The sequence below is a fragment of the Camellia sinensis genome, chromosome 2 (assembly GCF_055761805.1).
Source record: "Camellia sinensis isolate YWXY chromosome 2, ASM5576180v1, whole genome shotgun sequence".
NCBI lineage: Eukaryota > Viridiplantae > Streptophyta > Magnoliopsida > Ericales > Theaceae > Camellia > Camellia sinensis.
This window is the reverse complement of record NC_138962.1, coordinates 83061026-83074453: the sequence shown is the minus strand read 5'-3', so window position 1 is coordinate 83074453 and position 13428 is coordinate 83061026. Positions and strand designations below refer to the sequence as shown.

Here is a 13428-nt window from a genome sequence, read left to right as displayed (position 1 = left end):
TCGGGTCTTCAAAACTTGGCAATGATCTTATCTATGTAGAATAAAATTTTGATGATTCAAGTCGCTTTCCTAGAGATAATATTTACACCCACCAAAAAGTGTACACGGAATTACAATAAATTCGCCTCCAGGATAAATGAAACATGATCTAAAGATCGAATCTACCAACGTCTGCACTGACAACAGTAGATCCAAATACTCTTGATATAATCAAGAAAACCAAGACACTAATAATCAAGTCTACAGAATTTGATTACCAGTAAGAAAAGTAGAAACTTGCTTAAGAAACTCTTGATCGAAAATTCTAAATCAAGAGAGAGAGAGAATTGTGAGAATGCTTTTCGAAATTTGGATGGATTGAAATGGATGATTTTGCAGCCTATGTATAGGCCTTGATGCATTTGAAGGAATGATCCCCTGATCGCATCCGATCAGATCTAACCGGTGGATCGACGATTTATGGTGCAGGTCATTCTCACACTAAACAGATGCATTGACTGATCATACCTAATCACGATCGGGTGTCATCTTATCCGCACGATCGCACGCATCTTCCAATCAACGGCTATGATCAAACTGCTCTAGATTAGACATGTAACTGTTCGATCGGTTGGTTGACTCATCGCCAACGAACGCCACATCACTGTCATGTGGAGCTAATTGTATTCTACGATCAGTTGGTTGACTCATCGCTAACGAGTGCCACATCATTGTCATGTGGAGCTAATTGTATTCAACGTTGGATCCACGTCATCGCTCCAATGCAATATAGGAAAACGTCGATGTGTTTGTGCTAAGTGCAAAGTACTCCATTAAACGCCACACAGCCCACGCCATTCATCTGTGCATGTGCGTGTGAGTACATACACACTAGTATCCATCTCATAATACCATATTCGAAGGAATATTCCATGTAGCACTTTATTAATTGCTCCATGTTTTCCTCTCTTTCCGATGTGGGACAAAGTCCTTAAACTTATTTTATGTATTCCAAAGAAAAACATGCAAGGTTTTGAAAACACCCAAAAACTAATAAATTTTTGAAAACCCATTTTGAAAATTCCCTAACATTCCCTCACCATTTTCAAGATATCAGATGATGATTCTTGGTTCACTTGGCAGCTTTATGCATAGGTGAAGATATCTTACGATTTAAATCATTCACTTAGTAAAGACACTTCAAAGTTAGTCAAAATGGCATAGTAGACTTATCTTTGAACTAGTGATCTTATACAACTAACCAGGCATGTCTCACGTATAGTACAAGTTACCTCAAGTATTCAAACAAACCAATACGTGGATTGGCCTTGTGTCTATATGTTGTTTCATGAGCACTTTAGATTCAAGCCCTTGGACTCATAGGAAGCAGCACAACCTCTTACACTCACATAGGTAAGCTTTCTCAGAGTACCCTTGTAATTTACAGTACACTAATAACCCAGTTGTAAGCTTATTAAGAGTTTGCTAACTCATCCTTTTCTTTTCGTATTACAGGTACCAAACACTTCAACCTTGGGATAAAAATAAAATAAAACTAAATGCTTGCAATCACGACATTTGGGCTTATTGAACTCAAGACTTGATGTTTCTTCAAGCGTTGAGTCACGTTTCCACGAGGAGGAATTATGTTAAGTGGGCTTAACACCCATCCCCTTTGATGTTTTCCACACCAAATTCCTTGCAAGTCTCTTTGTTAAGGGGTCAGCCAAGTTTTCATTTGAATTTACATAACTAATGGTAATCACACCTTCTGTGATTAACTGTCTGACACAACTATGTTTCAGTCCTATATGCTTGGACTTTCCATTATAGACATGGCTATAGCCCGTGATAGAGTTGTTTCACAATTACAATGCAAAGATATTGGTGGCATAGCCATATCTTAATCTCTAGCAAGAGATTTCTTAGCCACTCTGCCTTTTTGCTACAAAAAGCCAATGCCACAAACTTTGATGCCATGGTTGAGTCTATTATGTATGTTTGCTTCTTAGAACCCCAAAAGATAGCTTCTTTTCCAAGAGTAAAAATCTAACCACTTATGGACGAGTGATCTTGCTGATCAGTTATCCAACTAACATCCATGAATCCTTCCAACATTGTTGGATAGCCATTATAGACTATTCCATAGTCTATTGTTTTTCTCAAGTACCTCAGTATTCGATTAACAGCATGTCAATGCACACCACTGGAATTACTAGTGTATCTACTAAGTTTTCCCACTGCAAATGCAATATCAAGTCTAGTGCAAGTCATGGCATACATCAGGCTAGATGTCACTCTTGAGTATTCTAACTGATCAACAGCTCTTCTAATATTAGGATACAATTTCAAATTTGAATCAAAAAATGTAGACATGGGTGTACAATTATTTTGATTAAATTTCTTAAGAATTTTCTTAATATAGTGCGACTGGGTAAGAATCAAATTATTGTCCTCTTGTTTGATCTTAATACCCAGAATTGTATCAGCTAAGCCCATGTCTTTCATATTAAAGCTAGACGACAAGAAACTTTTAGTACTTTCAATGACATCATTGTCAGTACCCAAAATAAGTACTTTCAATGACATCATTGTCTACATATAGGCATATGATTACACTTCTATTGCTAGTAAACTTATTGTACACACACTTCTAATATTCATGTATCCTAAAACCATTTGACACTATTACTTTGTCAAATTTCTCATGTCACTGTTTTGGAGCTTATTTCAGTCCATATAGTAACTTCACAAGTTTACACATTTTGTGTTCTTGACCCTGTACAACAAATCCTTCCAGTTGTTGCATGTAGATTTCCTCATCTAACTCTCCATTTAGGAAAACGGTCTTAACATCCATTTGATGGATTTTAAGCTTGTAAATTGAGGCTAAGGCAATCAACACTCAAATGGTGGCGATTCTGGCCATCAGAGCATATGTATCAAAATAATCGATACCCTTCTTTTGAGTAAAACCCTTGCAACTAATCTTGCTTTGAACTTGTCAATTGTGCCATCAACTTTCATTTTCCTTTTGAAAATCCATTTACAAACAATTGGTTTGGATCCAGGTGGCAAATCAGCAAGTATCCAGGTATTGTTACCCATGATAAAATCCATCTCATCGTTTATTGCTTCTTTCTAGAAAGCAACATCTTGAGACTTCATAGCCTCCTCAAAATTTAATAGACCTGAATCCATATTTAAAGAAATCATTGTTTACTTACAATAAGCTTTCATAGTTCATTCTATAAGGTAAACAATGAAATCAAGACCAAATGACTTCTTAGTCTTAGCCCTCTTACTCCTCCTTAGCTCAACAGGCTCATTAGGTTCATTAGGCTCAATGGGTTTATGTCGTTCACTTTCCTCTGTAGACATCAAATGAGTAGATTCATTTCCTTGATTAGAATCCAACCTTGGAATGGTTACAAAACGATTCTCATAAAATACCGCATCACGTGATTCAGTGATGGTATTTGTTTCCACTGAACTGTTGGGCTCCACTACTAGAAACCTATATGCTTTGCTATGCATAGCATAGCCAAGGATATGCATTCAATTCTTTTTTCACCTAATTTCTTCCTTTTAGATTCAGGCAATTTGACTATTGCTCTACAGCCCCACATTTTCAAGTAATCTAGATTAGGTTTCTTGTTTTTCCAAAGTTCATAAGGAGTAACATTTCTTCCCTTGAGAGGAATTCTATTGAGTATGTGACAGACAGTGAACAAGGCTTCACCCTAAAAACCAAAACTTAAACTAGAGTAAGAAAGCGTAGCATTAATCATTTCTATTAATGTCCTATTTTTTTCTTTCAGCTCCTCCATTTTGTTGTGGTGTGTGGGTGCAGACTTCTCATGAATAATACCAACATTTTTACAATATTCTGGAAAATGGTATTCACTGCCTCTATCAGACCTAAGTCTCTTTATTTTGACATTACACTGATTTTTTACTTCTGTCTTAAAAATTTTGAATTTTTCAAGCACCTCATCTTTTGAATGCAAAAGATAGATATGACAGTACTTAAAAAAATCATCAATGAATGCCACAAAATATTTCTCACCACCTCTAGTGGGGGTACTATGCATGTCACATACATCATTATGCACAAGTTCAATCAGAGATGTGGTTTTATCTACTTTAAGAAATGGAATGCGAGTAATTTTAGATTGCACACAAAATTTGCATTTTTCAAACATATTAATGTCATACTTAGGAATTAAATCTAAATTAATCATATTATACATTTTCCTAGTATTAACATGACTTAAACGACCATACCATAAAGAAAGAGAATCAACAATATAAGCAGAAACAGATGTATTATTCAAAACGTTAAGTTTGAACATTCCTTGATACATGTAGTCATTCGCAACAAAAATCCCACCCTTAGACAGGACAAATTTGTCCGACTCAAATATTAACTTGAAACCATGCTTATTAAACAGGCTTCCAGATACAAGGTTTTTCCTGACATTAGGTACATGATAAACATCATTAAGACTTAAGACTTTTCCAGATGTGAACTCTAGATCTACCGTCCCTTTGCCTTTGATAGCAATAGTTGAAGAGTTGCCCATGTAAAGAATTGTTCCATCACTCACTTGTTCATAAGTTGTGAAACAGCTCTTGTCATTGCAGACGTGCCTTGTTGCTTCTAAGTCAATCCACCAGTTGTAACATCCCCGGGAGGTACCCGTGTGCGTTAAACAGTTCGAACTCCCAAGATCTCTTTGATCTAGTCTCACTAGTGCAATGTGAAACATAGATGAGAGTTCAAATTTAACAACTTTTAGAAAATCCATTTTATTGCAAAAAATATTTTGCCAGAAATAGACTACGTCATCAGATCTCAAAGTCACCACCTAATATTTTTGAGAAATTAAGAAACCCATGACTCGTGCCAAGGCCACTGTTCGTCATAACCAAAGTTGTCTCGATTCGGAACCTTAGGTATGAGAGGGGAAGGTCATTAATTTGAACACCCCCACTCATCCGATAAAAAGATCGGCCTCTATTAAACCATGATATGAATTTTATTTATTTTATATGTTCATATTTCGATTATTTAATAAATCCTAAAAATTACTATGTGAAGCATACAAGTATAACCTTTTTCATTTATTTTGGAATAATTTAATTTTATGTAGTTTTGAAAGAGTTTTGGAGATGTACAACCCAAATAAATTGAGTTTACAAACATGAAAATCAACACTATTCCAAATTAAGCGACACAACCTCCATCCATTGGCATTCATATAGTTATATCAAGTAAGCAAGTAGCCACATGGTAGGATGCTTAAACATAATAAGAAAAACACACACAAACGGGATGCTAAAGCATAAAAACTTACATGTTTGACATCCCGTGAACAAGCTATAAAACAAAGTTAGTAAAACATGCATGATCTTATATACAAAATCCTAATGCAATTCACTCATGAGATGCAACTAAAGATTCAACTTTTAAGATATGACATGTGAATCATTTCAAGAACATGAGGTAGCACACATAATCACATAGGAATTGATTAAATCCACAAATGCAAAATTAGCCGAATCAAGATGCATGAAACGTGGATGCAAAGTATGGATATAATGAAAGACAAAATATGATGCATATTCACAGATAAAGAAAGCAAGTAAAAGAATGGGATAGAAAGAAGCAGGGCGAAGAATTATTACAACACTTGAAAGAATAATTACAAACCGAATTATAGGGGGGGTGAGGAGAATATTATAACAAAATAAAAAACCTCACAATACACTTAAAACAAAATAAACAAAAGAAAAAAAAAAAGTTCCGTCTGCTTTGGAAACCACCGGAAGTTGGTTAACATCGGAAGACAATGCTGTCTTGTCCAAAAGAAGCTAACCAGTCGGCCAACTAGGCCTAGCAAAACCTGTCTTATTGCGAAACTAAGAAAAGGAATAAATAAAGAAATATGTAAGTGGCTCAACTAACCACTACCGGTCAGATTAAAAACAAGAAAACAAATATAAAATAAAATAAAATGCAAACTTACAACAAAACTAATATGAACTTAAAACAAGATTCAAATATAAGGTAGAACATATAAGATTACAACAAAACTAATATGAGACTAATACAAGAAAAATATAAGTTAGGAAATGCAAGATTATAACATAATTACTATGAAACTAAAACAAGAAAACAAATATAAGATAGAACATGCAAGATTATAACAAAACTAACATGAACCTAAAACCAAAAAAAAAAAAAAAAAACAAATATGAGGTAGAACATGCAAGATTACAATAAAACTAATATGAGACTAATACAAGAAAAATATAAGCTAAGAAATGTAAGATTACAACACAATTACTGTGAAACTAAAACAAGAAAACAAATATAAAATAAAACATGCAAGATTACAACATGAACTTAAAACAAGAAAGCAAATATGAGGTAGAACATGCAAGTACAACAAAACTAATATGAAATTAAAACAAGTGAATAAAAATAAATAAATAAATAATTATGAGCTAAACAAACCACTTAGATTACAACAACACACTATGAAATATAAAGTAAAAAAATAAACATAAGATAAACAAACTACTTGGATTATAACAAAACACTATGAAATAAGAAGCAAGAAAATAAATATGAGATAGAAAATATAAGAAAATGAAAAACTAGAAATTCACCTTCTAAAGCAAGGTTGAACTTCTTGATTTCCAAACTTCCTCTTGATCACCCTCAAGTTTAAGAAGTGTGTTCTCAATCCTCAATTTGAAACTAGAATGAAACTTTGGGTATGTATGGTAGAAAAGTGGCTAACTCTCTTATTTTTTTTCTCACTTTCAACAACACTCACTCTTTCCTTTGATCAAAAATTACTGGAAATTAGTTATTTCAGAATTTTTGGAGGAGTTTTGGGTGTAGGAAAGATGGAATTTCAGTTTGTATGGAAGGTATGGGATATGTATGGAAGATAGGAATATTTTTGGCTCAAAAACTTAATTTTTCTCTCTTTTTTCACCATTTTCTCTTCAATTTCGTGGTCCTCTCTCTCTCTCTCTCTTACAATATGATTATTCTATATAGGCAATGAGGGAGAGTAAAGGTCAAAAAGAAGGTGGGAGACAAAGTGGGAGATAAGAATGTGATAGGAGGGCAAATTTTCAAGGTGGTTGCATGGGATACTCCTTTATGGATGCCAACAAAACCTTTTTTTGACAATGGGAGATGATTAGGTATAATGGAGGATGAGTGGGTGCACTTGAATGGATAATAAAATAGGTAAATGGGTTGTCCCAACCGAACCAAAACTAAGAAAAACAGGGCTGCTACTGTTTTGGGCTAAGTCAACAAAATCTGCTACTAAGCCTAACTTCAAACAAGCATATCTCCTTTATTCAGACTTGGTTTTAGGTGATTCTTAGGTTTAAATTGAAGCTCTAGAAGTCTAATTTTCCAATGGTGGTGGCCTTACATTTAAATTCCAAGTATATAAAGAGATATGCCTAATTTAGTGAAGGCTGTTCATTTCCCTCGGGCTAGGTCAACAAAATCTAAGCCCAATTTCAAATGGGCATATCTTCCTTATCCGGACTTGGTTTTAGGTGGCTCTTGGGTCTAAATTGAATACCCAGAAGTCTACTTTCCAATGGTGGTGGCCTCACATTTAAAATCCAACTGTACAAAGAGATATGCCTAACTTAATGAAGGCTCTTCATTTCCCTCGAGCCAGGTCAATAAAATCTGCTCTTAAACCCAACTTCAAATGGGCATAACTCCCTTATCTGGACTTGGTTTTAGGTGGTTCTTGGATCTAAATTGAAGCCCCATAAGTCTACTTTCCAATGATGATGGCCTCACATTTAAAATCTAAGTGTACAAGGAGATATGCCTAATTTGGTGAAGGCTATTCATTTTCCTCGAGCCAGGTCAACAAAATCTACTCTGAAACCCAACGTCAAATGGGCATATTTCCATTATTCGGACTTGGTTTTAGGTGCTTCTTGGGTCTAAATTAAATCTCCATAAGTCTACTTTCCAATGGTGGTAGCCTTACATTTAAAATTCAAGTATACAAAGAGATATGCCTAATTTAGTGAAGGCTGTTCATTTCCTTCTTAACAATTTGATGCTCATCCTTTCCCTAAACTAGTTTTCTTCCATCCCCTCCTGTTTCCTTCAAATCCACACCTATCCAAACCTATAAATAAGATGTTTTAATATATATATATATATATATTTTAAAGAGTTCAGCTTCTTTCCATTTATTTCTACTTTATCTTTACTTGGTTTACTGAAAAGTGCAATATTTTAATTGAAATGGGAGCCTTGGAACATCGTAGAAACATTTGAAAAAATATTTTGAAAAGAGGGTTTTAAGGTCTAAAATAGTTTGGCCAAAAATGTGTGAAGATTGGGATTAAAGCTCAAATTCCATTTTTCTTGTTGAGGACTGCTTGGGAACACATTCTGATTGTCATCATCAGGTAATCAACAGAAAGCGCCTAAGTCTTAGGGCTGGTGAAAATAGGGTGTCTACACCAGTCACCAACATCTTCAAGCATGTTCACTTCGGATAAAACAACCACGAATTTGTTCTTGGCATTTGATGCTTCTGGCTTATTCTTGTATGACCGGCATTCATTTCTGAAGTGCCCTAGCTTACTACAGTGCCAACAAGTGCCTTTCGACTTCTTAGCATCTTTTCAGGTTAGGGGTCGCGCTTATACTTCTTTTTGTTGAACCTCTTGCCATCATCCACCATGTGAATCTTGGAAGTCTGAGCCAATTAGATTTCTTTACTTTCAAGAAGTCTTGACTCTTCCTCAACTTGGAGGTGTTAAGCCAATTCCTCTAAAGTTAGATCTTAATTTTTGTGTTTTATAGTTTTCTTAAGATGGCAGTTTCTCTATTATAGATTAAACTACAATAGATTCATCCATGTTCATATTCTTTTGTTGAAACTGACTCATAATTGGATCTCATGGAATTGTTCCATAATGGGTTTTGTATCAATCATAGTAAAACACATAAAATTACTAACAAGAAATTTCTTACTGGTAGTGTCCTCAGTGAGGTACTTTGATTGTAATTTGTCCCAGAGTTGCTTTGTCGTTTCCAGATGTTAATACACATCGAACAGAGAGTTTAACAATGCATTCAGAATGTGTCCTCGGCAAATGTAGTTGTCATTCTCCCATTTGTTTTTGGTACAAGCTTGTTCCATAGTCTTGTCTTCTTGTTTCACTAGATAAGGGGTAGTCAGCACATAGACCATTTTGATAGCGGTGAGCAAAAAGTACATCTTCTTTTGCCAGCATCGGAAATTTCCTCCATCAAATTGGTTAAGCTTCATGAAATCTTGAGTCATTTTCTGAATAGACATCACTATATCCAAATATTGTCTTTAGATTGTTGGAACAATTCGTCTTGAATTCTTCAGTTGGTGGTTTTTGGGTCTTCGAAACTTGGCGATGATCTTGTCTATATAGAACAGAAATTTGATGCTTCAAGTCACGTTATTAAGTCGCGTTCCTAAAGACAATATTTGCATCCACCAAAAGGTGTACATGGGGTTACAGCAAATTCGCCTCCAGGATACAGTAAAGCCTAATCTAAAGACCGAGTCTACCGGAGTCTACATTGACGATAGTAGATCAAAATACTCTTAATATAATCAAGAAAACCAAGACACTAATAATCAAGTCTGCAAAATTTGATTACCAGTAAAAAAAAGCAGAAACTTATTTAAGAAACTCTTGATCGAAAATTGTGTGTGTGTGTGAGAGAGAGAGAGAGAGAGAATTGCAAGAATACTTTCTGAAATTTGGATAGATTGAAATGGATGATTTCGCAGCCTATTTATAGGCATTGATGCAGCTGATCGAATGGTCATGTCCCTTCATCGCATCCAATTAGATCTGACCGTTGGATCGACGATCTATGGTGCAGATCATTTCCCACACTGAACAAATGCATTGACTGATCATGATCGGGTATCATCTCATCTATACGATCGCGCGCATCTTCCAATCAACGGTTGTGATCAAATTGCTCCAGATCGGATATGCAACCGTTTGATCGGTTGGTTGACTTATTGCCAATGGATGCCACATCACTGCTACGTGGAGCTGATTGTATTCTATGTCACCGCTCCAACCTGTCTGATGCAAATAGGAAAGCGTCCTTATGGCGCCTTGCGTCCGTGCAAAGTGCGCCACCAAACACTACATAGCCCACTGCCCACGCGACGCGCGCGCTCGTATGCATGTGCGAATGGTGCACCATCCTTGTGGTGTAAGTGTATACACACTAGTATCCATCCCATAATACCAAATTCAAAGGAACATTCCATGTAGCACTTTATTAAGTGTTCCATGTTTTCTTCTCTTTTTGATGTGGGAGAATGTCCCCAAACTTATTTCATGTTTTCCAAAAAAAAAAAAAACATGGAATGTTTTGAAAACACCCAAAAACTAATAAATTTTTGAAAACCCATTTTGAAAATTCCCTAACATAGTCGCATAGTCATGGTGACAATAGTACAAGTAATGGCGGCGGTGATAGTGGTGATGGTAAGAGTGGTAGTAATGAGGTTATAACTATATATATCGGCACATATGTATAAATATTTACAAATTCAATTAGAGCGAAATAGATTTCCTATCACTTAAAAATTTTATAATTTTTAATCTGCAATTTAAGAGTCATTTAAGTGATACTAATTATAATTATCAAACGAGCTTAATGAATTTTTACTTACTGCATTCAAAATACATTCAATTTTAAATGTTAAATTAGACAATCAAATATAAAAAATGAATTCGGACCCATGTTTTTGCAAATTTTTGCACGATTTTCTTTTTGCAATTTTTACTTAAATGATTTGGGTTCCTCAAAAAATTTTGTAGACATTTAGGTCTCGTTTGGGAAGCAACCCGTTTAGTCAAAAAGCTAAAAAGTCACTAAAAAAACTAAAAAGCCAACAACTCATACCAAAAAATCAAAGATTCTATTTTCTCTCTACTTTTTGCACATCTTTTCGTAAAAAGTCAAAAAGTCATCTCAAACATATTAGTTTTTTTTAACTTATATTTTAGCCAAATAGCCAAAAAGTTACTAAATTAACATGTTTCCAAACGAGGCCTTAAATTATTTGTAAATAAATGTTTTAAAAAAAAATCATGATTTTTTGAAGCGTAAATTACAATGTTCAACTTAAAAAAAAAAAAAAATTCTCTTACTTGCTCATTTACGAATGAAAAATGTTTGGTAACTCGAATTTGTGTGGTCTGAATGGTTCGAATGTATCAAAACGACGTCTTTTTGAGACATTCGAGTCATGAAAATTCGAGTAACCAAACATTATTGTTTATAAATACTAACATATTGACATCTTCAACTATAAAAAATTATAAAATCATACAAAATAAATTTTTATTATTGAAAGAAATCAATATGTACAAATTCATAAATGAAATTTGAGTTTAGACCTTTGCTTTTGGCAAATTTTTTCATAATTTTCACATATGATCTTTATCTCTAAAACTGTTTAGAGTTTCTTTACAAAACTTGGTGCGCATCTAAATCACATTTAATAAAGGGTTTAAAAAAAACCATAATTTTCCTCGTTTGATTATCCTTTCCCTATTGGCAACTTCATTCACTTATCAATGTTGGACACCTTAGCAATATTTTAATCCAACCTATAAGTTGTTCTCTCCACCGCTCAAATTGCAAGGTCACCCATCTGATCTCATTTGCAATGTCATAGGCAGGAAGGTGGCTAAATCTAATACCAAATTATGGAAACTCTTTGCGTAAAATTCAGCCTTCAAGAGAGGGTACCAAAAAACTTATATGCACATGGACAAACTCTCACCACAGCAATGTGCCCAAAGAAAGCACTTGGATAGCCAAATACATCATTTATGGTTACACGCGGGCGCACACACACATACTAGTTTGTAACATCCATTTTAATTCTGAATTTTCAGTAATTACATATATACAACCTTGCAGTGAGAAAGGATAATCAAGTGGAGATTGATTCTACAGCTACAATAGACCTATGATTGAAACTTACAATCTCCAAATCTAAACTGTCCTCTACTTACAAGTAATACAACAAATATATACCCAAAAATGTAGATAATATACAAATGTACCATATTAAGGCGTCCAGAAGATTGCAGTAAAGAGAGACCTGTTTTTTAATTCATGTTCTGATATCTCAGATAATAACTCAAAACCACTCAACCATGCATCTTGGATATAAACCTGCGTCTGTTGCAACAGTAGAAAGAGCGTGTAGTTCTTTCTGAACTTTCCTCCTCTCATAGAAAACCGAGCAAGCCAGTGATGTGCACTTCACACCACTTTCCAAAAGCCAGTCCCCACCTCCACAATGCCGACAAATCTGCAAGAGAATAATTAACACCCCTTAACTATCAACTATTCGGAAATATAAACATTAAGAAATCCAGCACAAGCATGTAGAGAGAGATGTTAGTTGGAAATGAAAATCAATAATGACAATTCAAGAATTGTGAAAGGCAGAGAATTCATCCTAGGAGGTGATCATCGTGCAAGTTTTTGACCAAATTCAGAAGTTCCATGAATAAATTTTGAATTTAGCACACCATCCATTAACTGATTTTAACACACCAAACTAATAACCGTCCCTAATGAAATGCTGTGTTTTAAGATTTCTTCAAAATTTATAATTTCAGGAGTCAGAAAAGCATCTATATATGTGCAGATGCAGGTCAAAAGCACAGGAAATTAAACCCTGAAACAAAAGCATACACTGGATCATAGCTTATGCAAGTAGGCATGGTGCACGAAGAACTGTAGAAAATCAAAAACTTTTTTTGAGCTTTTTGTTACTTGTGTTTATTTGTCTCTAGTGAACTTTTTTTTCACATTTTAGTATTTTTTTTTTTTTGAACTTTCTAGTTGCACTTAAAAAAGTAAAATATTTGTGAAGATATCTTAAACAAATTCACTAAATGCAAAAAAAGATAGTACAGTTTCAATTTTTATTTATTTATTTATTTATTTTTGGTATTTAGGGCTGGTTTGGGATCTACTAAAAAAAGACAAAAAGTCAAAAAGTTCTCAAAAAGTTATCACTATTCATCCAAAAAAAAATTAAAAAAATAATTTTTCACACATCAATTCACACAGCCGTACAACTCATTATCTTCACCTGTGAAGCTTGTGCTGTGTTTGAAAGGAAAAATTGCACAGTTTGGTGTAATTTTCACACACTGCTGTTCGGCCCATGGGGGCTCATCACGGGTCCCGTTTTGATAATCTAAACCGTCAATGTGTAGAACTCGTCGAGTACTATATGTCAGTAAAAAATCACATTGATCGGATATCGATAACTATATGATCAAATCAGTTTTGTATAAAAAAATGGACGGTGTTATAATTAACGATTGAAGAAAAAC

General features: G+C 34.5%; 1 protein-coding gene and 1 long non-coding RNA gene across 8 annotated transcripts in view; both read right to left on the bottom strand.

Annotated features, from left to right (window-relative positions):
• Nucleotides 1-4294: 4294 nt before the first annotated feature.
• Nucleotides 4295-7005, bottom strand: LOC145820155 (uncharacterized). The gene is made up of 2 exons (XR_014361195.1): nt 6658-7005; nt 4295-5904 (listed from the first exon to the last, which is right to left on the bottom strand). It is a non-coding gene; the product is annotated as an uncharacterized LOC145820155 (long non-coding RNA).
• Nucleotides 7006-11931: 4926 nt separating this feature from the next.
• REV3 (recovery protein 3) overlaps nt 11932-13428 on the bottom strand; it is a 40007-nt gene continuing 38510 nt past the window's right edge. For all 7 annotated transcript variants that reach the window (XM_082914956.1, XM_082914958.1, XM_082914957.1 and 4 more), the window contains one exon: nt 11932-12389. In XM_082914956.1, coding sequence (XP_082771082.1) covers nt 12216-12389 — 174 coding nt within the window. In that variant the 3' untranslated portion in view covers nt 11932-12215. The remainder of the gene's footprint in view (nt 12390-13428) is intronic.